At 36.8% G+C, this 27871-nt stretch overlaps 1 protein-coding gene and 2 pseudogenes across 1 annotated transcript; all 3 read left to right on the forward strand.

The window, feature by feature from the left end:
* LOC103518647 lies at positions 1–27871 on the forward strand. Its single transcript, XM_008483726.3, has 11 exons — positions 1–8; positions 146–942; positions 9906–10076; positions 10443–10598; positions 17767–17888; positions 21070–21358; positions 25006–25381; positions 25994–26177; positions 26826–26896; positions 26998–27328; positions 27849–27871. The coding sequence occupies exons 1-11, from the start codon at positions 1–3 to the stop codon at positions 27852–27854; spliced, it is 2511 nt and encodes an 836-aa protein (XP_008481948.2). The 3' UTR covers positions 27855–27871.
* On the forward strand, positions 24416–24529 carry LOC113471316 (annotated as a pseudogene).
* LOC113471315 lies at positions 24577–24693 on the forward strand (annotated as a pseudogene).

Genomic DNA, 27871 nt, shown 5'->3' on the forward strand with positions numbered 1-27871 from the left:
ATGTCAATGTGGAAATAAACTAAGTATGTTGCTACTTATTTTCAGAGTAAACAAAACTGACAACGAAGAAGAACACAAATAACTTTTACTCTTCACAGTTGGGGGAGGGGGGTTTTTTATTGTTTATTCAACTTTTCATCAAGAGGAATAATCAGTCCAAGAAACTTGAAGCACTCACCTTGAAACAACTACCAAGTGAGTTAGATAATGTTGACAACATCCCAGAAATTGAGTTCTTCCCCAGAATCCTAAACCTATCTGACTGTCAACTGACAGATGAAGAAATAGTCTTATTGAATAAAGGCATCAAATATTGCCCCCCCAACACTTCTAGTCATTCAATTCAAACCCTAGCTGTTGACATAGAGGTCAGTGTTAGTAACATTCCGTCCAAATACAAGTGCGCTGACACAATCCAAAATGTGCAGAACCAGGGCAAATCTGTATCCCAAGAACATGCAATCATCAAACACCTAAAAAACAAATTCAAAGAGCAAGAGGTGATAGTCACTAAAGCAGACAAAAGTGAATCCATTGTGATAATGAATGAAAAAGATTATAACAAGAAGGTTGAAGACTTTCTGAAAGAAAACAATGCAATACCAGTCAATAAGGACCCCACCGTTGAATACATAGCAAATGTCAGGAAATCTATCAATGGATCATGCATGTTGTTACCCAAAGAAAAATTCACTTTAATCAATAAAAATGTAATTGCACCCAAGATGTATGGATTAGCTAAAATTCACAAATCTAATATTCCCATAAGACCTGTAGTGTCTTACAAATCTGCTCCCGCTTACAAACTAGCCAAGAAAACAAACTCACTGTATCATGAAATAACAAAATTCAAGAATCCTCATGCTATTTCCAGTTCCACAGAATTAATTGACAAGATTAAAGATGTACATGTTCCTGTAGGTGCCAAAATTGTACTGAAAAGTTCTGCCAATTTTAACTGGAATTGGAAAAACTCTTGGTACTTGTGCAGAAGTCACGTCCGTGGAATATTGCTACCAAAGGAACTGGCACAAACAAGCAGTGACCCTGGTTATTATAGGGTTAGGTTAAACACAAGAAGGAGTTTTCACAATTAGAGCAGTGATTAGTGTTATTATAGGGTTAGGTAAAATACAAAAGGAGCTTTTCTTTTCCACGGGACGTGACTTCTGCATAATTACCAACTTTTTGAGAGTTGGGGTAAGTAAACCCACCAAACTTATTTACCTACAGACAGACAAACTAAATATAAAATTGTTAAATGTCTATTCACTCTATTCAGCTGCAATACAGGCTAATGTTTTGGGCACATAAGATAGAAAGGTAGTATAAGTTTATCATTATCGTTACAATCATGAAAATCCTCCCTGTCTTCACATGCAAGTGCCATATGCCACACCTTCAGTTTTATCCAGAGGGGACAGTAGATACCATTATCATTTTATCACCTAAAAGCTGATAACATACCTGGTCATTCACCCCCTCTATTGCCATCACTACCCCGGGTCTTGTGAGGTGGAAGTTACATGCGACTATAAAACTATGTCCAATACTGTCCTACACCACTAGAAATGCATTCTGGCGTTTCACAAGACCATGGTAGTCGATTTAAAATATTTTTTTATCGGCTTACGGCTAAAAAATTGATAAAAAGAAGTAATTTCGGTCGAAATTCGAAAAAACTTTCAAAAACTCAAAAGTTGGAAAAAGAAAGTAAAAATCAACAAAGTCAAGGAGGTTAGTGAGTGGTGGATTATGCGCTAGTACAGAAAAAGTGAAGCTTGACACGTTTACAAGACGGCTATTTATTGCACGTTGCATACTCACTAGAATTGTCAGGCTGTCATAGAAATTATGTTTCATTTTCAATTTATTTTGAAGCAGCTATGTACCTACTTATTAACTAGCTTCGAAGAGATGGCGCTAGGTCGCGGGTTCGACTCTCGCCCGGGGCGAACTTTATACACTACACTACAAAGTTTGGTATAAGGAGGAGAGCTTTCCGCATCCATACTTACCATTACAGTAACCTATAGCATAAATTTCATGTACTCGTAATATCTACATTAGGTATAGGTGGTACCTAGGTATTATCTTGGGAAAGATCTGTTAGTTTTAAAATACGGGTTTGGTTAATGTCGAAATCCATCTGAAATCAATGAGAGCGAGAACGAAATTATTAGAACACACCACTTTACACTAACAATTAAATTTGCCTTAGAGGCAATGCAAACAACATTCAAACAGTATTGCTTCTAAAATATTATTGCCTCCAGGAAAAATTTACTGCCCGAGTCCAATTCTTTGGATGCACTATTTTATCTTTAACTAGGTTTGGGTTTTAATGAGACTTGTACATGAAATGGTATATTTAATGCTTCATTTTATGTGTCTATCTGTCTGTGTGTGTTTTGACATTATTATACTGTCGGCTAGAACTAAAGATAGTTTAAATACGATTATAAACTATGAGTAGGTAAGTATACAAAGTTTTTCTTAGTTCTTTTAGTGCACAAATAGATATTTAAGAAGGAGGACTCTTGAGGTAGAATAGCTGGAGTTATGGATCAATTTATTAATCTTATTTGAGGACATCTACTTGTTTTTACATAATTACCTATGTCAGTACAATAGCTCTATTATTCACTGTATACCTTGTGTTCCTACCTATTAATAGGATGTATTCCCAATGAATATACACACTAGTGACGAATGACATAGATCTGAACCACATTGCCAGAAGTGATGGGTGCTTTTAATGTTGTGTTACCTATTTATTTCTCGGTACAATAGAAGTGGTAAGTACCTACTTATTGTGTAAGATATTAGAACATTGTATGTATCTAAGTACAATGATTTGGGGGTTTTTTCTTACGAAATTTTGGTGTGCGAAGTCCAGTATGTAGGACTAATTCATCACTAGTATAGGCTTATAGGCATCTCTACTTATACAATATCTATTATACCTACACAACTAAACACAATTACATTGGTAAAAAAAGACTCATTGGGTGAAATTGTTTAAATTGGCAGACGCAGTCCAATGCCTATCTGAGAAACCAAATAATATACTGATTAGCAGAAAACTTACCTTCATTGTAAATGTGTTCTTCGCTAAATCACTTATAAGAGGGGAAACAACTCTGAAAATAACTACAAAGGACCAAAGTGGAAATTAGCTAGAAATACAAACTGAATCCTACAAATCGTCTCATCTCAAATCCTCAATATAATCCCAGTCTATTGTCAGAGAGGTCATAAATGGGTTAATCTATCACTCCGCTTTGGAATTCGCAATTAATTGGACGTGACTTATGATTCTAGCATTCCCAAGTAGTTTTATATTTTTATTTAATTAATTATTACGAATAGGAGGAAAAGACATGGAAGTAAGCAATAAGTTTGTTCCATAGAGTGTCGACTCTTTCGACATAGCGTGGGAACTGTTGAAATCACTCAAAAGAGTATTAGACAATAAGATTAGCAAACGAAATACAGTAGAGATTCTGATGATGAACTACAGAACATCACAGCAAAACCAATTACCTAGGCAATTTAAAAATAATTTTATGCAATAAAAAACACATAAAAAGTTAAAGGAGCATCTAAACGTTGAATGCCTTTTACGAAGTTTTAGCCATCAGAGAAGCTTTTGCTAATCTGTGCAGTTAAGACACATTATTAATTCAGATCACCATCATTTACCAAAGACATCTGAGAATTTTGCAATAATTAGTAAATTATTTCCATCTATGTATCTACTTGCAACTACCTACCTAATAAACCTATACCTACATATGGGTATTAGGGTGTACCATGTATATAACTACTGGCAGCATGTAGTGATGAAAAAAGGTTTGATAAATGTATTCATAGAGAAAGTCTTTGTTCGAAGGGCGTTCAAATAAGAAAAAAAAAAAAAACAAATACCTAGGGAAAGAAAAGAAAAATATAAAAATATGGAACAAAGAATTTAGGGTCAAGAGAAAAGACTCACCTTTTAAGGAGCTTGGACTTGGAAATTTGTGGTTGATTTTTCACCATGTTCCGCTTAATCCGGGACAGTATTTTCTACATTTTTCCAAGTAAACAAATGAGTTATGATGTTTGTAGAATATTTTCTGATAACTTTATCTCAAAGCATATTCTCCTGTAAGAGATCTTGTTTCGCATTTAACTATTGTACAGCTTTTGTCCCTTTTCTCAACATAAGTAATCATAGGTAATACCTACCAACAGTACTTACTATTAATTTGATTCTTATTTGGGTCAAGAAGCTTGACTACCATCAGCGTGACGGGTAATCTCTCTTCCTCACATCATGAACAAGCTAGAAACCCGAGTTCGTTCGACATAATTCGACCTCACCCTATGGTCCCACAAGACCATGAAAGGGTTAATAATAAAATGTTGACTGTAATGCAATCATACCTTAATATTCTGAATTGAATATTGAATAACAATAATTAGGTAAATATGTAGGTAGGTAGGTTCTGTCAATAACTAAGTAGGTACGACTAGCTATTCTAACTTAGGTTCCCTTATGAAGAAGAAGAAGAAGAAGAAGAAGAAGAAGAAGAAGAAGAAGAAGAAGAAAATATGAAAAAAAATTGGTTTCCGGAATTTATTGTCATCGTTTCTCGGTAGTCTTACCTATTTAGCTAGAGAATCAGAAGATCTAATTGCAATCACTGAATAGTCTTATTTTCAATTTATTGATTCATCGTAAATGGTTTCTTCAAAATAAATTGATCACAAGGGCAAGGTAAACCTAGACCCTCGACAAAGGGAGTGTGCCTGAAGACATGTGAAGTGTTCCAAATTGGAAAGGGAACTTATTCCCTAAAGTGAACCGATCTTTGCCACCTCTAGCCTTTGTGGAACTGGAAAGGTAGGTAGGTAGGTAGGTACCTACTTCTACTTGTCTATGCCAATCCATGAAGAAGCATGGATGATGGAAATTAGTGCCCTACACGCAACCACCCAAATGTCCACTTTGTTAGTGAGTCAGATAGATCCTTTTCAGGATCCATCCTTTTTAGGTAGGAGTGATAGCAGTGAGAAAATTCGTATGAAGGTCTAAACTTTATAAAATCTAAACTTTATAAGTATGTACTTAAATGGTTTATTTGGGACTTGGGTACTCCTCAAAAGCTCAGTCTAGGTCGTCAAGTAAGTTGTCAAAGTTCAAGGAAATCATCCTTGACAAAATGTACGTCTATTTGAGTTCTAGTGGCGATCCTGTATCATAGAGAAGCACTTACCTATTATATCAAACAGTCACTCTATCACATCCTCATTTCTAATGATCACTGTTGAGTCTACGCTCTTTTCCAGGGCCCAAGTCAAGAAAAAATTTAGACCACGCTACACCACTAGTTCCAATCCACTCTAGCTACCAGCTAGAGATGTACGTAGCGACGATAGAGAAACCATGGCAGAAAAAAAGATATCCTTTCTTTATTCTGCCATCACCTTTCGGCTACAGCTGAAGCTGCTACAACAACAACATAGAGACTCATAGGTTCTAGGAAAAGTTGAAGGTTGTGGACCTAAGCTGTTTCAGATCCCGGAAAAATTGCAAGGTGGCGAAGACCAATGACAGTCTTGGCAGTATAACGATTCAAGTAGGCACTTCTACAAATAAATTAGGTAGTCTTAAGTGTAATGATGGACAATTTTATTCATCATACAAGTATCCATTATGACACAAAGACTTATCTCTTTGAACGGTTGCATAATCCATAAATACCAAAGGATTCATAAATCAATAATTATCCATGAGATCATCGACAGATCTTGATAACCATAAGTCAATAAGTTTTATGAGTAACATCCTCAAGGTAGCATTAGTAATACCTGCCTACCTTTACAAATATTTGTGCTCTAGTAGTCGTTCATTGATAAATTGGATCAATATTAATGAGACATATCAAATTTTAGGTTTTGCCATGAATTAGTCAATTTTCAACGAAAATCTGATCCAAATTAATATCGGTAGGGGTAAAGTTCATTAGTATTGTACCATCATAAACCATAAAACATTTTATTATTAACCCACTCCCAATAATTTATTTGGAACAAAAAACCTGCTGCACTCAATATGCAATCATAAATTTGGTTATTATTTTAGTTTTACATCATACGGAATTACTGTAATGCAATCATACCTTAATATTCTGAATTGAATAACAATAATTAGGTAAATATGTAGGTAGGTAGGTTCTGTCAATAACTAAGTACGACTAGCTATTCTAACTTAGGTACCCTTATGAAGAAGAAGAAGAAGAAGAAGAAGAAGAAGAAGAAGAAGAAGAAGAAGAAGAAGAAGAAGAAGAAGAAAATATGAAAAAAATTGGTTTCCGGAATTTATTGTCATCGTTCTTCGGTAGTCTTACATATTTAGCTAGAGAATCAGAAGATCTAATTGCAATCACTGAATAGTCTTATTTTCAATTTATTTATTCATCGTAAATGGTTTCTTCAAATTAAATTGATGCCAAGGGCAAGGTAAACCTTTGACAAATGGAGTGTGCCTGAAGGCATGTGATGTGTTCAAATCCAGATCCCGGAAGCTGTTTCAGATCCCGGAAAAATTGCAAGGTGGCGAAGACCCAAGATAGTCTTAGCAGTATAACGATTCAAGTAGGTGCTTCTACAAATATAAATTAGGCAGTCTTAAGTGTAGGTAATGATGGACAATTTTATTCATCATACAAGTATCCATTATGACACAAAGACTTATCTCTTTGAACGGTTGCATAATCCATAAATACCTGATCCCAAGGGCCTTTGACAATTGGAGTGTGCCTGAAGGCATGTGATGTGTTCCAATCCACTCTAGCTACCAGCTAGAGATGACTAGTAGCAGAAACCATGGCAGAAAAAAAGATATCCTTTCTTTATTCTGCCATCACCTTTCGGCTACAGCTGAAGCCGCTACAACAACAACATAGAGACTCATAGGTTCTAGGAAAAGTTAAAGGTTGTGGACCTAAGCTGTTTCAGATCCCGGAAAAATTGCAAGGTGGCGAAGACCCAAGATAGTCTTGGCAGTATAACGATTCAAGTAGGTGCTTCTACAAATAAATTAGGTAGTCTTAAGTGTAATGATGGACAATTTTATTCATCATACAAGTATCCATCATGACACAAAGACTTATCTCTTTGGACGGTTGCATAATCCATAAATACCAAAGGATTCATAAATCAATATTTATCCATGAGATCATCGACAGGTCTTGATAACCATAAGTCAATAAGTTTTATGAGTAACATCCTCCAGGTAGCATTAGTAATACCTGCCTACCTTTACAAATATTTGTGCTCTAGTAACTAGTAGTCGTTCATTGATAAATTGGATCAATATTAATGAGACATATCAAATTTTGGGTTTTGCAATGAATTAGTCAATTTTCAGCGAAAATCTGCATACAAGTACTACTAAATACTTCTTGTGTTTGATCACTTGCTAACTTGGTTACTTTCTTTGCGTGCAAAGAAAGTCAGAGACGTACAACAGTCGGCATGTACCTACCATTTGTCTAAACCCATTATTAACATAAGTTCTGTCCTAACTAATTATGACGATGTAATTGTCTGCAGGAGTGATGTATTGTTGTTAAGAGACCATCTACTTAATAGTCTTCGTTACAAATGGTATTTTGTGTTGCATAAATTATCAGGTTTGTCGTGGCGAAAAAATTACCTGGGGTTCAGATGAGTAGCTATTTTGTTTCAGTTTATACCTTCCTAGCTTCTTGTCGAAAATTTTATTCTTATTTAACGCTGAATTGCGGGCTCTCACCTCTCAATATTCTCCAAGTCCAAGCTCCTTAAAAGGTGAGTCTTTTCTCTTGACCCTAAATTCTTTGTTCCATATTTTTATATTTTTCTTTTCTTTCCCTATTTGTTCTTTTCTTGTTTGAACGCCCTTCGAACAAAGACTTTCTCTATGAATACATTTATCAAACCTTTATTTCATCACTACATGCTGCCAGTAGTTATATACATGGTACACCCTAATACCCATATGTAGGTATAGCTTTAGTAGGTAGGTAGTTGCTAGTAGATACATAGATGGAAATAATTTACTAATTATTGCAAAATCCTCAGATGTCTTTGGTGAATGATGGTGATCTTGCTAACCATCTGAATTAATAATGTGTCTTAACTGCACAGATTAGCAAAAGCTTCTCTGATGGCTAAAAAACTTCGTAAAAGGCATTCAACGTTTAGATGCTCCTTCATCTTTTTATGTGTTTTTTATTGCATAAAATTATTTTTAAATTACCTTTAGGTAATTGGTTTGCTGTAGTCTGTGCTGTATTTGTTAATCTTATTGTCTACTCCTTTGAGTGATTTCAACAGTTCCCACGCTATGTCGAAAGAGTCGACACTCTATGGAACAAACTTATTTCTTACTTCCATGTCTTTTCCTCCTATTCGTAATAATTAATTAAATAAAAATATAAAACTACTTGGGAATGCTAGAATCATAAGTCACATCCAATTAATTGCGAATTCCAAAGCGGAGTGATAGATTAACCCATTTATGACCTCTCTGACAATAGTACACTGGGATTATATTGACGATTTGAGACGATTTGTAGGATTCAGTTTGTATTTCTAGCTAATTTCCACTTTGGTCCTTTGTAGTTATTTTCAGAGTTGTTTCCCCTCTTATAAGTGATTTAACCACAACTCCCATTGCGTGTCGCTTTAAACAAAGAAAATCAAAGTATCCTCGTAAAATCGTGCTAAAGTAATCAATTTACCTTACAACTCTCGTAATCCAAGTTTTTATTGCCTAACTTATCTTTTATGTTGTCATTTCGCTTTTAGTGTCATTGTTTTCTCCTAACTTTATCTGTTAAAATTAATTTCAATCCTTTTATGATTTTAACCATTATTAACCACCAGTCCTTTATTTTTAGATAGATAGTAGCTAAAGAAATCCTAAAAGGCAAAGTTAAGTCCTAACGATAATCAAAATTAATTATATTCGTTTCATTTACAGATCTTATTATAAACTTATTATTAGATAAGTAATTAAAAAATAATAAGTCTCAGTTTAACTTTCGTTATTAAATTTATCATACCAAAACCTGTAACTACGAATATTTTTTGTAGATATATCCTACATAGATACCTATTCAAATTACTACTAATATAGGTACCTAGGAAATAAGTTTCCTCTATTTCTCGTGCTGTGCCTTACTTTATTTGGACACTTTTGTGAGAGCTTTGAGAAGAACACATTTACAATGAAGGTAAGTTTTCTGCTAATCAGTATATTATTTGGTTTCTCAGATAGGCATTGGACTGCGTCTGCCACTTTAAACAATTTCACCCAATGAGTCTTTTTTTACCAATGTAGTTGTGTTTAGTTGTGTAGGTATATTGCATAAGTATGCAATAGTCCTAAACTAAAATGGACGCGGTACATCAGGGATCAGGAAGAGACCGCCTTAACATGATAAATATTGTACAAGTAGATGCCTATTAACCTATACTAGTGATGAATTAGTCCCACATACTGGACTTTGCACACCAAAATTTCGTAAGAAAAATCATTGTACTTGGATACCTACCATGTTCTAATATCTTACACAATAAGTAGGTACTTACCACTTCTATTGTACCAAGGAATAAATAACACAACATTAAAAGCACCCATCACTTCTGGCAATGTGGTTCAGATCTATGTCATTCGTCAGTTATCAGCTATTAATACAATGACTACCTGTAACAAACTGATGGTAAATAATGTTTTTCTAAAACTTCATTTTCTTTAAGGACTTCTTCATTTGTACAAGGTTCACCTTTATTTACCTTTGTTGGAACGGAATGATTCCAAGCGGCCTTTGAAGTATCACGTATTCTTGACCTGATTTTGCTGACAGTAATAGTCTGGAATTGTCTCATTATACCGATGAAGATTGTTATTGATCTTATCATCGTTATTGATGGTAAAGTATTTGAATATCTGAACCAACTTCCTAATAGGGTGCCGAGATCATTCAAATCCAAGGTAGAAATACTGAAGCACTTGCATGAAGGTATCTTGCATGAAGGTTAGATACCTGCCTAATACGTGCGTAACTGTGTTATGTAGATTAGCATTAGGATCATATAAGTGACGACCTTATTAAAAACGGGAAAATCACTGCTTTGCATACCTTTTTCAAAGAACGAATAATTGAAAAAATGCTGTTATGTCCAGCAGTATATATAACCTGCGATTGGAATTCCTACTCGTATACTTTCAATATAGGCAATAGAGATGGAAATGCAGTCATGCTGTATGCAGTTTAGGTTAGGTGAGGGTTATTATATTTTCTAATTAATTTGTAAGATATAGAGGAGTAATTACCATTATACCGAATCTAATACGGAATGTTTCCAAGCGGCTTATATTCTTGACCTGATTATGTTGACAGTAATGTTTTGGAATTGTCTCATTATACCGATGAAGATTGTTATTGATCTTATCATCGTTATTGACGGTGAAGTATTTGAATATCTGAACCAACTTCCTAATAGGGTGCCGGGATCATTCAAATCCAAGGTAGAAATACTGAAGCACTTGCATGAAGGTATCTGTTAGATACCTGCCTAATACGGGTGTAACTGTGTAATGTAGATTAGCATTAGGATCATATAAGTGACGACCTTATCAAAAACGGGAAAATCACTGCTTTGCATACCTTTTCCAAAGTACGAATAATTGAAAAAATGCTGTTATGTCCAGCAGTATAACCTGCGCTTTAAATTCCTACTCGTATACTTTCAATATGGGCAACACAGATGGAAATGCAGAATGCAGTCATGCAATTTAAGTTAGGCGAGGGTTATCATATTTTGTAATTAATTTGTAAGATATAGAGGGGTAATTACCATTATACGGAATCTAATAGTAAATTCAATGCTCAGATACATATATTTAGATTGTGTACGAAGATACGCCATTTTCATTAGCCTGAAAATTCGCAATTGTGAAATATGTACTAAATGCATAATATGTACTATCTGCTATACTACTACTGATCTTCATACGTATTCCTGAAACTCTTCAAGGGTAGTTATGATATTATTACCTCCTAATTATTGTATTTTCCACATTTTCTTCTTCTTTTTTAATGAAAAAACACACCTGTTTAATGTAAACTTATTAAGTTTTTTTTCTTTTTAGACTTAGGTAATTTTATTGAGCTCTATGTCATAAATTCAAGCGTACCTAATATGTGCCCATCAGATCACATCAGTTGTTCCTCCTTGATGATTAACTGAGTCGTTGGAAAAAGCTGTAGTCCATTATATTGATGCTGATGTTATTCGACGTAATTATAATGAACTCAAGCAGATCTAGGCACCTTTTGATTGCATTTAAAATGCAATTAATAACTCTGACCTTGAAACAGCTTTTCATCATTGGGAACATGATATTGAATTTAATTGGTGAATCTGTGTTGTCGAGGCAGTGTACGGTTCATCGACGATCGATTGACGGCGTCGACTTTGTGTGGACACAGCTTACTGTTGTAGCTGTACAACGTAAATTTCCTTTTGGCAGATTTCACAATCTGAGTTTAATCTAGGTTTAAGTTTGACGGATTTAATCTAGGTTTAAGTTTGACAGATTTAATCTAGGTTTAAGTTTCACGGATTTGATCTAGGTTTAAGTTTAACTCTCGGATTAAACAAACTTTTCAGCTCTCACCAACTAACAACACAAAAATGGATTAACCTTTCTTTTCTACCAGGAAAAGCAGCCGTCATTGCTGACATGACTGGTATAAGAGGATAGATTCATATCTTACTGAGGGCCCAGTACCGTTCAATAAATTCCTCCTTGTCCAAATAAATATTGTGTTCTGATTTATAATTTATTGAGAGCCCAATAACGTTCAATAAATAGATGTCCTCTTTTCTACCTACATATGTTGGATAATTTTAATCTAAATTTCAATTACTCGTAGTAATGTATCTATTCGTAGTTGAAATTTGGTTTACTTCCGCCAGTTTGGCTGGGCACTGCTGGTGACGTAAAACCGAGAGGATTCCTATTGTTTTCTGTTTGACCTAAGTAGTATTTCCTACCTCATCAACAAAATAATACTGTAACTGGAGTAATAGTTTGTACCTCGAAGTTTCAGGGCCTAAATCTTCACAAAAAAAATGACAAAGTGAAGGTTCTAGGGTATGCCCGGATCAACAACACAAAAAACTAGCTTTCACCCATTGAAAAAAAAATGTGAATTAGCATATTTTATTCTAATTTGTAATGTAATGTAAATGCAGTTTCTTTGTGTTATTATGTCGCAACTGTGGTGCTCACTGCAGCATTGTAGGATTTTCGCAATATATCTCAATAATCCTAAAATCCAATGTTTACCTACCATGCTGGCACCGGTCGCTATGCGCATTTATATGTCATAGCTACTCATCGAAAAAAAATGAGAACTAGCATATTTTATTCTAATTTTCTGAATATTTTTAACGACCGGCAATAATAGTTTTACATATTATGACATTTTTACGTCGATATCTCTGCTAAAGCTAGTAGCTATAATAATAACTCTCACATATGTAAAAACAGCTAAATAGTGTGACTGCTAAATTTGATTTAATAGGTAATACTTACTCATTATTTGCGACAGTAGTAGGTAAATTTACTTTGATACCTATTACTTGCGCTTTTATTTTGGCAAAGTCATCCCCGGGTAATTGTAGTTTCTTATTACGAGGACCTTTTGGTTCCCGGATATTAACTGTTAATACTAAGCAACCAATCGGAGAATCTAATAATTATAGGATAGATTCTAATAACCACTTATAGAGAGGACCTCAATATGCTACTAGAAATCGATAACTTCGTACATATCTCTCACACTCCTGACTTGCATTTATTAGATTACATCACACACCAATACCAGAAATTCTTTCAAGAAGTCATCTACTCCATGCTAGCTATAATATTAGCTCCATGCTAGCTATAATATTCACTGACGTATAGTTTCAAAACCACGTGGTATAGAATCATGGATATGTGAGGTTTGAGAGATACAGGCAATTTTTATAGCTAGGTACAGTCATTCATATGTCATAAATACGATGATGCTTAAAAGTTAAACTTTTCGATTTCTCCTGTATTCCGTCCAAAAACAGGGGGCAAATAAATTCTAGATAAATCACAACTTCAATCTTTTATATTACCTTAGGGCCCAAAAAAGGGCCACATCAATCTCTTTCGGTCTTCCCCCATATGTCCCTCGGTATCACCAGACCTGGCCAGTCATTATATCATTAGTAAATACTGTACATACATTAAGAAGTAAACAAATGTATTACATACAAGTACTACTAAATACTTCTTGTGTTTGATCACTTGCTAACTTGGTTACTTTCTTTGCGTGCAAAGAAAGTCAGAGACGTACAACAGTCGGCATGTACCTACCATTTGTCTAAACCCATTATTAACATAAGTTCTGTCCTAACTAATTATGACGTTGTAATTATCTGCAGGAGTGATGTATTGTTGTTAAGAGACCATCTACTTAATAGTCTTCGTTACAAATGGTATTTTGTGTTGCATAAATTATCAGGTTTGTCGTGGCGAAAAAATTACCTGGGGTTCAGATGAGTAGCTATTTTGTTTCAGTTTATACCTTCCTAGCTTCTTGTCGAAAATTTTATTCTTATTTAACGCTGAATTGCGGGCTCTCACCTCTCAATATTCTCCAAGTCCAAGCTCCTTAAAAGGTGAGTCTTTTCTCTTGACCCTAAATTCTTTGTTCCATATTTTTATATTTTTCTTTTCTTTCCCTATTTGTTCTTTTCTTGTTTGAACGCCCTTCGAACAAAGACTTTCTCTATGAATACATTTATCAAACCTTTATTTCATCACTACATGCTGCCAGTAGTTATATACATGGTACACCCTAATACCCATATGTAGGTATAGCTTTAGTAGGTAGGTAGTTGCTAGTAGATACATAGATGGAAATAATTTACTAATTATTGCAAAATCCTCAGATGTCTTTGGTGAATGATGGTGATCTTGCTAACCATCTGAATTAATAATGTGTCTTAACTGCACAGATTAGCAAAAGCTTCTCTGATGGCTAAAAAACTTCGTAAAAGGCATTCAACGTTTAGATGCTCCTTCATCTTTTTATGTGTTTTTTATTGCATAAAATTATTTTTAAATTACCTTTAGGTAATTGGTTTGCTGTAGTCTGTGCTGTATTTGTTAATCTTATTGTCTACTCCTTTGAGTGATTTCAACAGTTCCCACGCTATGTCGAAAGAGTCGACACTCTATGGAACAAACTTATTTCTTACTTCCATGTCTTTTCCTCCTATTCGTAATAATTAATTAAATAAAAATATAAAACTACTTGGGAATGCTAGAATCATAAGTCACATGACACTATCACAATCAGTTGACGTAAACTCTTTTTTTTACTGATTCGCCCATCTTTAAATCCCAACAAACTTTCCCCATTCCTCCACCTCCTTCTGCTGTTCTTTCATCAGAGAGTATTATTATTTTTTCAAATACGAGATTTTCATTTGTTAAATCCGATCAAAATTACCAACAATTATATGCTATCGAGGCCTTTTGCAGACTTGTAAAACCTGGCTGCAACTCTTGTCAAACTTTTCAAATGTGAATTCAATCCTCAGATACATATTTAGATTGAGTACCTACAAAGACACACCATTTTCATTAGCCTGAAAATTTGCAATTGTGAAATATGTATGTACTAAATGCATAATATATAATGAACTATCTGCTATACTACTACTGATCTTCATAATTCCTGAAACTCTTCAAGGGTAGTTATGATATTATTACCTCCTAATTATTGTATTTTCCACATTTTCTTCTTCTATTTTAATGGAAAAACACACCTGTTTAATGTAAACTTATTAAGTTTTTTTTTCTTTTTAGACTTAGGTAATTTTATTGAGCTCTAATATGTCATAAATTCAAGCGTACCTAATATGTGCCCATCAGATCACATCAGTTGTTACCTCCTTGATGATTAACTGAGCCGTTTGAAAAAAAAAAGATGCAGTCCATTATATTGATGCTGATGTAATTCAACGTAATTATAATGAACTCAAGCAGATCTATGCACCTTTTGATTGCATTTAAAATGCAATTAATAACTCTGACCTTGAAACAGCTGACAAGTCACCTGGTAACCTATTGAAAACAGAAGTAGGAGGTTTTAATCAATGAAAACATAGCTAGAACTTTATTCTTAACGTTTTTATTATTAATGGATACTTGTGTTTTCTTCACCGATTCGAGTTTCGCCGAGTTAATACATACATAGGATGTCTAATATAAACCTAACAAATAATAGCTAGAACTTGCAATTTGGAAAAGATACTAAAACATAGGACTTCTAGCCTGAAAGCGATACTGCTTCTGAAGCTATGTCCACACATAGTCGACGCCGTCGATCGATGAGGTGAATCTGTGTGGTCGAGGCAGTGTACGGTTCAGTCGACGATCGATTGACGGCGTCGACTGTGTGTGGACACAGCTTAATGTTGTAGCTGTACAATGTAAATTTCCTTTTGGCGGATTTCACAATCTCAGTTTAATCTAGGTTTAAGTTTGACGGATTTAATCTAGGTTTAAGTTGAACTCTCGGATTAAACAAACTTTTCAGCTCTCACCAACCAACAACACAAAAATGGATTAACCTTTCTTTTCTACCAGGAATGACAGCCGTCATTGCTGACATGACTGAAGAATAAAGTGATTAACTAATTTTATTGATGGCTTGTAACAGACTTGTAGCAAAAGGTTTGTAGCAGTGAGGATAGATTTATATCTTACTGAGGGCCCAGTACCGTTCAATAAATTCCTGCTTGTCCAAATAAATATTATGTTCTGATATATAATTTACTGAGAGCCCAATAACGTTCAATAGATGTCCTCTTTTCCACCTACATGTGCTTCGCAATCAGGCTAGAGACATTCAGAGTCGTGCCCCTTCAAAATGAATTAATTTAAAACAAAACATACCAATCAGTCAATCAACTAGATTTCAGGGCCATAAGTGACCCAAATAAAAACACACACGGAACTTTGATATGGAATGGAACACATGATGTAACCAAATTATTTGTATGTTGTAATTCCATTTCAACCTTGTTGTTGAACTTGAAAACCAAAACATTGACCACTTACTCGTAGTTATGTATCTATTCGTAGTTGAAATTTGGTTTACTTCCGCCAGTTTGGCTGGGCACTCCTGGTGACGTAAAACCTAGAGGATTCCTATTGTTTTCTATTTGACCCAAGTAGTATTTCCTACCTCATCAACAAAATAATACAGTAACTGGAGTTATAGTTTGTAAAGACATATTTATATTGCACTGTTTATAATAACATGTATTATTATACTTATTTGCATAGGCCATCCATAGGCCATATAGACCATCATCTTCTAAATTCGACCATCAACAGAGGCGCTCTTTTATCTGTAACAACCTACGTCAGGGATTCCCAACTTCCATTTGTATCCGGGCCACATGCTACATTGGCAGGTACTTCGCGGGCCACATACACAGGGGAGCGGGCCCATATCCAGGATTTTCTTAAGGAGATGTAGGGTGAATGCTCCATGTTCGGAGTCCACCCCATAGTAAAAGCGCAAAAATCAAGCCCGAGGGGGCCCATCCTAATAGCTTCGCAGGCCACAAAAATGGTCTGGCGGGCCACATGTGGCTCCCGGGCCGCTAGTTGGAAATCACTCATCTACGTAGTACCGTCAGTACGTACGATACCATTCATAAGAGCACTCACTACTCTTATGTATTTACATGAGTTAATATTTACATATTTCTTACGAGTATTTACGAACATTTTACATGCTTGAGTTATCGTCGAAGGAAACAGTAAAACTTTCGTGTGACTTGGATGTTACGAGTAGGTACTTAGTACTTAATATTAGCTACCTACGACTTATGTATCCTTATTACTTGTCATATTTTAAGGCACAACATACAAATATTACCTACCGTTTATGCTACCTACTTATGCATACAACTTGACGAAAGTACTCGTAGGTATACGTTGGACTTATGTTTCCTTCTAGCAAATTATTGTTATTATTTGTTATGTATAATGTCCCGAGCCAGTGGTGAGGTCCGTGCTGGACTCCTAACTGAGGGGTTGGTGGTTTGAGTCCCCGGTAAGGCAAACAAGCTAAAGGTAAACAAAATGAGACATACCTACACATAACATGTAGTGTAATATGTTTTCAATTGAGCTCATGGTGTAAAAGGCACATCCACTAATCATTTCGTGAAGCATCGTAGACTAATGTTTACGCACTACCCCTAACAGAAGTCATATTTACGTATCTAATGTATCGCACAGGAAAAGGGTAGAATATATCTTATTTATCCTGTCCGAATAGGACTGAAAAGTCCCTTTATCCCAGCAGTCTAAACACGATATTAGACTGCTGGGATAAAGAAGAAAGAAATCAATCATCATTCAAGACAAAAAGAGATTACAAAGTGAAATTTCATTTTGATGATTTGATCTTACCAATAGTTAATCAATTAATTTGACAAATTCTAGTTTTATCATTATGTACTGTATACAATTTCATATTCATGTACTTAATGTGAATATTGTAGATCGTTTGTAATAGATGGTACTAATTGGGCTAGATAAAATAAAATCTCTTCTTTACTCACTAAGACCTGTGATTTGTTTTGTTCTTTCAGGTCACCTGTCTGGTTCCAGTTCGGGCAGTTCTTCTCACAGCTCCTCACACAGTGGACATCACGGGCATCATGACGATCATCACCACGTCTATGAGACAGAACATCATGAGTATGGTCTGCCAGTAAGTTGAATATGAGACCCATTTGTATGTATCGATCGACGAATCTGATCCACCAGCCCAATGATGATTTGCATGTACTCTTAAGGAGTGTCTAAACCTACTCGACCGGCTGTTGATCGCCGAGGTGAATCTATGTTGTCGAGGCAGCATGGACGGTTAAGTCGACGCCGATCGACTATGTGTGGACACACCTTAAGGCCCCTCGGACATTGGAAACGTAGTCGCTCGATTTTTAGTAGCATGAATTCGAGTTGCCCGACGCTTCGAATGTGTAAGAGGCCTTAGAGCGGACTGTCCAGATTTGTGCTGTACTCTGTATATTGAAATTTCAATCCGATAGCTAAGGTATGCTCCGAATTATAGACGGAGTGTCTCCAAAAATGTCCCTCCGGTTCAGGAGCTACGGTGGTGGGATATGTGCCAGTATTAGGTAGGTAGTACCCACCGTAATATTTAGGTAGACCTACTAGGTGTGTTCCTAATAATGAATTAACAAAAACATCTATTGAGTTTATTAGGTTACAATAGATCTAGGTAAGAATATTGAACCAGTTTAAAAACGCATATACGTAAATTTGAAAATTGGATAACTGATAAATACAGTCATTAGCATATTATCTATATCTAACTATAAGTATCGGTAAGTAAGTACATAGGTATATTATCAAATTTATTATAATGTAATCCTATTGTAACCATCCCAATACGTAACATAATCATATATCTAGGTAATAATATTGAACCAGTTTAAAAACGCATATACGTAAATTTGAAAATTGGATAACTGATATATACCGTCATTAGCATATTATCTATATCTAACTATAGTTATCAGTAAGTAAATACATAGGTATATTATCAAATTTATTATAATGTAATCCTATTGTAACCATCCCAATACGTAACATAATCATATTTGTTCCCAATTTTACCCTGCAAAAGGGAGAACAGTTGAGATGAAAATGCAAAGAAGTTGAGATGAAATGGCGACGCGGCACTTTCAAATCTTGACGTTCGCGCGCCTCCCGGACGCTTGATACCGATCGACTATGTGTGGACACACCTTAAGGCCCCTCGGACATTGGAAGCGTAGTCGCTCCATTTTTAGTAGCATGAATTCGAGTTGCCCGACGCTTCGAATGTGTAAGAGGCCTTAGAGCGGACTGTCCAGATTTGTGCTGTACTCTGGAATTCTGTACGCCCGACAGTTAATGGAAAGGCTACTTCAGGAAACCGTGCTTCGTGAAACTGGAGTAAAGTTTAATATCAGAGGTCAATTAGTTTCTGACACCAGAAGGATCGGACGATAATAGAGAGAGAAACAATGAATAGAATTTATTAATCGACTCCTCAAAATAGGACACTAAAGATTAGAAGGAACTAAAGAATATCAAGTAACTTGGTTGTAATAAAATGAGATGTTCTCTTACTCAATCAGAGGGCTTGGTGTTCATTGTTCGAAATACATACATTACTGATAGTAACTTGAATCATGTCAAGTAAAATGAGGACAATCGGTCCCATCTTACAATTCCTATTCAAGCTTTGTCCTCCAAATATTAATAAACACTCTGGAATTCTGTACGCCCGACAGTTAATGGAAAGGCTATTCAGGAAACCGTACTTCGTGAAACTGGAGTAAAGTTTAATATCAGAGGTCAATTAGTTTCTGACACCAGAAGGATCGGACGATAATAATTGTAACCTACTTGGGTACGTGCAAAAGGGAGAACAGTTGAGATGAAAATGGAAAGAAGTTGATATGAAATGGCGACGCGGCACTTTCAAATCTTAACGTTCGCGCGCCTCCCGGACGCTTGATTCTAAATAGTCAATTTAAATATCTACCAATTACCCATTCGAAAGATTAATAATAAACCGGTTCTAAGTATGTAGCTAAAACTGGACCGATTTTTGTTTTAGTTTGGTGAGTGGAAGATCTTGGAAGTTCATTGTCACTGAAATTGAAAGTAACTTGAATCATGTCAAGTAAAATGAGGACAATCGGTCCCATCTTACAATGGAGCAGTTGCAATCGGGAAAATATTATTAATAAAAGGTCGATTCCTACGTAAAAAGTTGTGAAAAATTCGAATCTGAGGTCAAAACTCCAAAAAAGTAACTTTAAAAGGTCGAAAATTCAATTTTTAATTGCCGTTCCAATGACAAAGTTCAAAGAGTTGTGACGTCAGACTTAACGTCAAAATGCGCAGAAACGCTTGCGCACAAACAAACGAAGCGGGAGTCATGAATTATGACGTCATCGCCTACGGGAGCGTATGCCGTGACGTCAAACTTCACGATTTACCTGTATTTTTTAAATCGATTTATCTCGGTATCTAGAAGTCGTAGAAGATAAAGAAAAATTCCGTTGGTCCTCATTTTTCCTGCTCTATGACTTTGAAACATCACCCAAGTAAGCGCAACTGATCTATTCCTATTCAAGCTTTGTCCTCCAAAGTTTACGTAACTTTACACCAATAATATTACACCCATAGAATTCGTTGAACTTTCTGTATTCACGGAAGAGCTGAGTCAAGGCCTAGATAGGTCTGATCATTTACAAAACTACAAGTGTTGGATGGACTTTCTTCTAAGGATAGAGCTCCCTAATACTTACCTACCTATTTTATCATTGTCTATGCATTGGACATCATTGAGCAGAAAAGAACCACCCATAAGGCAAATTTCACTTACAGATGGTTTCCTTCTGCTTAATTCTGTCCAATTCTCATTCAAGAAATGAGATAGGTCAGTATGCAGTAGGTAGGGAGCTTTATTTGGTGCTTTTACACAGTAAACCCACCCATAGAATTCGTTGAACTTTCTGTATTCACGGAAGAGCTGAGTCAAGGCCTAGATGGGCCTGATCATTTACAAAACTACAAGTGTTGGATGGGCTTTCTTCTAAGGATAGAGCTCCCTAATACTTATCTACCTATTTTATCATTGTCTATGCATTGGACATCATTGAGCAGAAAAGAACCACCCATAAGGCAAATTTCACTTATAGATGGTTTCCTTCTGGTTAATTCTGTCCAATTCTCATTCAAGAAATGAGATAGGTCAGTATGCAGTAGGTAGGGAGCTTTATTTGGTGCTTTTACACAGTAAACATACGTGTACATTCAAATCTTTGCTTGCTATCTCATCAAAGTAATATTTTCTACGATTGTTCCAGCATGGTTTTGAGCATCACGAGGAACACAAAAGTCACAAGCTCTATGACTACAAGAAGCACATTCTGGCTGCCCTGTTCCAAGCAGTCAAAGCGATCACCGGAGGTGTTGTGGCTCTAAAAGGTCAGGTTTTGAAAATCGGTGGCCACTTGATAACGTGGAAAGGCAAATTTCTGGTCAAGAAAGGTGACCAGATTTCCGACTTTGGGCGCGAAGTTGCTGCCAAGGCCTTGTTGTCCCCCGTACACCACCATCATCATCATTCTCCAGTTGTTTATTCCGCGCCTACAAGTTTGTATACCTTTATCTAAATTTCCTTTGACTTATTTCTTGCTTTCTTTTATTATCTAACAATAATTGCTCTTCTCAATCGCTTTCACATATAACACCACGCTGTTTTCTTCATGTTGCATAAGCAACTGCACACATATTCTTGTTTTTTATTAACTCGGTTTTTCTGGAAAAAACTCAATATGAGACATAAAGTGAGTTTGAAAAACTGGTTTTGGGAATAATACTTACGAAACAGGAGAAAATTTTCTGGTATTTTGTTTTATATCCCTATGAGACATAAAGTGAGTTTGAAAAACTGGTTTTGGGAATAATACTTACGAAACAGGAGAAAATTTTCTGGTATTTTGTTTTATATCAAAGTGGCAAAGCAGATGTTGAAAACAATATCAGTTCATTGCCTGTTTCTTTTGAGCTTGTTCACCATTACTTACTTAAAGTAAAAGGATAGTACTACGTCTAACACCGCTAGCTGCTTACTAACCAGAACGAATGAAACATAATAATATTAATATTAGTCTTCTGCAGAGGACTAGACTCTGAGCTACCACTAACGGCGCTAACCGTTTACTGAATACCCGCTTGCCAAGTAGAATTCCATCCACTGCTTTAGATAATCTTGATATGGCTTCTTTCATTCAAGTGATCTTGGTTTAACGACTTGAATTATGCTCTTGAATGTCCAATGTCTAGAATCGCCTGAATTGATGAAACTTTACCAGCTGCCACTAGACTTTACTGACGATACCGGACGAAAAACGACCAGTGACGGTAAAATAAATGGTGAATCATAAAGGTTACCTGGAGTAAATTTGTGTACAGATTGTTGTAGATCGTTTGTGATATTCCATCCACTGAACTAATCGACTGCAAGCAACCGAAATAACCATTTGATATATCCAATATGCTTACTGAATTGCCTGAATTTGCCCAACTAATCAGCATTTTTGAATTCCCACGCAGGTACTAACTTCTAACTGACTTGTTTTTAACAATATCCAATGTGCTTACTGAATTGCCTGAATTTGCCCAACTAATCAGCATTTTTGAATTCCCACGCAGGTACTAACTTCTAACTGACTTGTTTTTAACTATATCCAATGTGCTTACTGAATTGCCTGAATTTGCCTAAATAATCAGCATTTTTGAATTCCCACGCAGGTACTAACTTCTAACTGACTTGTTTTTAACAGCTTTTGACCAGAGCTCTCAGGACTTTACAGAATATTCTGAGAGCCCACCCCCACCAACAAGTAAGTGACCTACTCTTTTGACCACTGAATGCGTTCTGTCACAAATTCACCGACACCTTGGTTTATCTTGAATGTTGCATTTGCTGCATCTACTCACTTCACATGCTAATTTTCACCCCTGTTTTCTAGTACAACGAGGAAAGATAGTTTTAGACCAAGGATTCTTTGGAAAGAAACAAGACGATACGCCTGAATTGATGAAACTTTACCAGCTGCCACTAGACTTTACTGACGATACCGGACGAAAAACGACCAGTGACGGTAAAATAAATGGTGAATCATAAAGGTTACCTGGAGTAAATTTGTGTACAGATTGTTGTAGAAGATCGTTTGTGATAGAATCGATAGATGGTGCTAATTGGGCTGGATAAAATAATGAAAATTAAATTAAAATCACGTTGCAAGTAAATAATAAATGTAATAATACCTATGTAATATAAATGGTGTTATTCATACAGAATTGTTCTTGTGAATAGAGGAATACTTACATCTTTTGGGGGTTTCCTGTAGATAAAGGATTAAGACTGGGGAGGGACAGGGATGCCTCCAACTCAAACTGACTAATATAGATAATAAAAACCCTGACACCTGCATCCCAATAATAAGCTTTACCTTCATGCTTGAATCATAAAACATTCGACTTTTGGGCCTTTTTTCCATTGCATCTTGGAATTTCTAATATGGTTTGGGGACTCTTTTACTTTTTACTATGACTTTGACACAATGACATCGGATTTCAACATCTGACCTTGCAATTGACAAAACTTACTTGGACCTTATGCAATAAATAGATTAACGTCGGGAGTTCGTAGTATCGTAGTGTTCAATAACTGAATAGTTAATAAATAATAAAATATCGGAATATTCCAGAATAAAGTAAAAGTTGTGTTTACCATTCCTATAATTTTTTTTTCCGGGTAGACCTTCGATTTAGTTTTGTATTCGTAGCTAGATTTTGGTTGAGTTTTCCCATAAACAATGTAGAGTAAAATTTAGTATTTAGAAAATAAAAAATAATGCACAAACTCTTAGAATCTCAGCAGAAATAAGCAACATTTTACTTTTAGTCCAAGGAAGTTTAGATAAATTGTGTATACCAACTTAATTAACAATAATCTTTTAACAAAGGTCATTATTTACCGTTTATTTGAAGAACTAAATTGCCTCTCGATCAATTGTGTCAACAGTCCTACAAATTCTAATTTTCTTACCAAAGATTCCCTCTTTTTCTTGCATGGTTCTTTCAATTTTTCACTCTCTGGACATTGTGGAACCCAAGGTGTTTGGGACATTGAGATTTTCACTAGTGCATAATATCTATTCTAAAATCGACAAAAACTGAAAAGTTTATCTAAAGCTGTTTTTTTCTTCTCTATTTCCTGATTTTATTATGAACTTTTTAACAAGAATTGAAAGTCATCTTGGGCTGACATTATGTATTTATGACACGGGTTTCAAGTGGGTTATAGACCCAGATACGGGTATTTCTAGCGAGACAATCTCCAGAACAGTTGGGAATCTTCACGTCTATGAGACAGAACATCATGAGTATGGTCTGCCAGTAAGTTGAATATGAGACCCATTTCACCATTTGTATGTATCGATCGACGAATCTGATCCACCAGCCCAATGATGATTTGCATGTACTCTCAAGGAGTGTCTAAACCTACTCGACCGGCTGTTGATCGCCGAGGTGAATCTATGTTGTCGAGGCAGCATGGACGGTTAAGTCGACACCGTGCCTAGTCACTTATGTGAGAACCAGTTCCACCTAACTTCTAGTATAACCTTCTCACCTTCCCCTACCAGCGACGATAGCACGCTGAATGCACCAGTTCTAGGATCACTGAAGTTAAGCAACGTTGCACGTGGTCAGTACCTGGATGGTGACCATCTGGGGAATCGCGTGCTGCTGGGCTCCCGGCTCCACTCTTAACTTTTAGTATAACCTTCTCACCTTCCCCTACCAGCGACGATAGCACGCTGAATGCACCAGTTCCCCTAGGACCACTGAAGTTAAGCAACGTTGCACGTGGTCAGTACCTGGATGGTGACCATCTGGGGAATCGCGTGCTGCTGGGCTCCCGGCTCCACTCAGGCTGGGTGAGGTTAAATTGAGGAGGTGGGTAGCTTGTCACCGAATGGTGGTAAAACCCCCGTCACGAGAAGACCTAAGTTGTTAAAAATGACGTAAAACACTAATCTAAATACCTCGCCTTCCCCTCTTAATGGTTTTGGCTATACGAGTACTCTCCTGTATTTCAGTGTCCAACGATCAATTACATGCTGGCCTCCTCATTCTGAAGCCAATCCAAGTGCCCAAGGACCATATATCTAAATACCTCGCCTTCCCCTCTCAATGGTTTTGGCTACGAGTACTCTCCTGTATTTCAGTGTCCAACGATCAATTACATGCTGGCCTCCTCATTCTGAAGCCAATCCAAGTGCCCAAGGACCAACAATCCAAATACCAGTTCGCTCAACAATCCCTCATCAAGCAGGCTGCCATGTCCGGAATCAACATCAACACAGCTGGCAACACTGGAATCAACTACAACGCCGGAAGCTACACTCCCAGCCAGTCAACTTACGACTCTGCCCAATCAAACTCGTACAATGCACCACAGCCTGCGTCTTACCAAGGACAATCCAATAGTTACCAAGGACAGTCCAACAGTTACCAAGGACCTAGCAGCTATGGCACACAGGCCCAGAGTCCTGCCACTTCTCAGTTCGTCAAGATTCCTTCTTCTTTCAGCGGAGATTATAGGTACAACATTTATACTTTAATTCTTTGAATCCAGTGTTCATTCTAAAGGTGTGTTGTGTACCGGTACCGGTGTCGATTGACGAGATTAATCTATGTTGTCGACGCAGTGTGGACGGTTCAGTCGACATCGATCGATGTCCGGTCGACTATGTGTGGACACACCTTAACATGACAATCATTTGGTACCTAAACTTGAGGCTAATACTTATTGAAGGAGGCCAATGAGGAATCTTCATATCAGGATGGCAAAAAAATAAGTTGCCATCCGAGCTTGTATACACTTCTAAACTGTAAGATCATAAAGAGTTCTGTAAAATTAACCCTAAGGGTAACAAGACCTTCGACATTTAGTTGACACACCTCATTTCGAACGCTTTCAGAAACAGTTTCCCAGTGTTGGCTCCTACCCCACTGCCTTCTGAAAGTTCTCCATTCGATTTCCTCTACAACAAGAACTCCTATCAGGATGGCAAAAAAATAAGTTGCCATCCGAGCTTGTATACACTTCTATCGTAAACTGTAAGATCAGAAAGAGTTCTGTAAAATTAACCCTAAGGGTAACAAGACCTTCGACATTTAGTTGACACACCTCCTCATTTCGAACGCTTTCAGAAACAGTTTCCCTGTCTTGGCTCCTACCCCACTGCCTTCTGAAAGTTCTCCATTCGATTTCCTCTACAACAAGAACTCCAAGTCGTCTCAAGAGCGACAAGACTCGCGACCTGCAGAGACTGAACAGGTTAATGAGAGTGCTTTGTCCGCTCTGAATGTGTTGTACCAGCAGGCTGAAGCTCAGGTAAGAAAGGTTGAAAGGTATCTTAGACGGAGATCAATACATATAGCTACGAGTACTATTACTGGTACAAGATCCTTAAAAAAAATCAACCCTGAACCAAAGGAAGAAGAAGAATTCTGCCAGGCTAGTTCGCTTGGAGGGTAGCACGTTTACTTTGGTTTTCTCTTCTCCAATTCTCCTTCTCTCTTCGATTTCGGGACGATAAGACCTCCGTTGTTGGCGTTCCAAATATATCCATTGAACCTGTTCAAAAACGAAAATAGTTTCTCTTCTTCACCTACCTCAGTGGTACAGTGGTTAACGCGTTGGACTTTGGATTTAGTAGTTACTATTACTGGTACAAGATTCTTAAAAAAAAAATCAACCCTGAACAAAAGGAAGAAGAAGAATTCTGCCAGGCTAGTTCGCTTGGCTTGGAGGGTAGGACGTTTACTTTGCTTTTCTCCTCTCCAATTCTCCTTCTCTCTTTGATTTCGGGACGATAAGACCTCCGTTATTGGCGTTCCAAATATCTCTATTGAACCTGTTCAAAAAACGAAAATATTTCTCTTCTTCACCTACCTCAAAGGTGCAGTGGTTAACGCGTTGGACTTTGGACTACTAAATATGCTTTACACAACTAAAAAATCCTCCCTTCTCTTCTTCCAGAACAAGGAACAGACCAGAGAAACCCGGCACACTGGCGAGGAGTCACTGAATGACGAAACGTTGAAGAGAGGGTAGCACGTTTTCTCCTCTCCAATCCTCCTTCTCTCTTCGATTTCGGGACGATAAGACCTCCGTTGTTGGCGTTCCTCCGTTGTTGGCGTTCCTACCTCAGTGGTGCAGTGGTTAACGCGTTGGACTTTGGACTACTAAATACGCTTTACACAACTAAAAATTCCTCCCTTCTCTTCTTCCAGAACAAGGAACAGACCAGAGAAACCCGGCACACTGGCGAGGAGTCACTGAATGACGAAACATTGAAGAAAATCCTTGACGCCCTTTTCTCCGGAAAAGACAATAAGTTGGCTAAAAGCTCCAGTTCAGACCAGGAGAATACCGACATGGCTTCATCCGCCAGTGAACATGTAGAGAAGAGAGTACTGCCACCTTCATCTGCTGAGAGAAGATCGGATGATGTGGTCTATCCGGTGTTTGAGGTCGATTATGTAAGTGACTATCCGTTGGTAACCACTCAGAAGTTATTGAAATTCTTAGCAACATAGGTACATAACCTTTAGTCCCCTGGACTTCCCAGAGATAGGAATGTATGAAAACGGCTACTTTCCCTGTCGCGTATAATATCTCTAGTAGCGCGGGCAAACTTTCTTAACTTGGCGGGGCGGAGCGCTACCGCGCTCCTTAATATTGTACAATTATGTAGAGTTTAGATATGTATGGTGTATTTGCTAACACATTTTCCCCCTTCTTAACGTTTTATAATCTTTGTGTGTGCCAGCCCTAGATAGCTTGGTTGGTGTCGCGTCTGCCTTGTAAGCGCTAGGTCGCGGGTTCGATTCCCGTTCGGGCCGGATTTTATCCTAAACAGATAGCTTTCTCCTATTCTGTTTTTCTTCTCTCTTCGACTTTGGGACTATAAGACCTTAGCAGTTACAGTTCAGTCTATCAAATCTTTTCAAAAAATAATAATTTCTTAACGTTTTTTAATGTTTCTTTCTTATTTCACAGGTGTAAGACGAGACTCACCACCA

The sequence above is a fragment of the Diaphorina citri genome, unplaced genomic scaffold, assembly GCF_000475195.1.
Source record: "Diaphorina citri unplaced genomic scaffold, Diaci psyllid genome assembly version 1.1 scaffold2286, whole genome shotgun sequence".
Taxonomy (NCBI): domain Eukaryota; kingdom Metazoa; phylum Arthropoda; class Insecta; order Hemiptera; family Psyllidae; genus Diaphorina; species Diaphorina citri.

What these genes read in the sequence shown, in the direction of transcription:
- LOC103518647 (XM_008483726.3), top strand. An exon ending in TGCCAAAATTGTACTGAAAA is followed by an intron (nt 943 to 9,905) that starts GTTCTGCCAATT and finishes TTTTGCTGACAG; the next exon opens with TAATAGTCTGGAATTGTCTC. An exon ending in ACTGAAGCACTTGCATGAAG is followed by an intron (nt 10,599 to 17,766) that starts GTATCTGTTAGA and finishes TTGTTCTTTCAG; the next exon opens with GTCACCTGTCTGGTTCCAGT.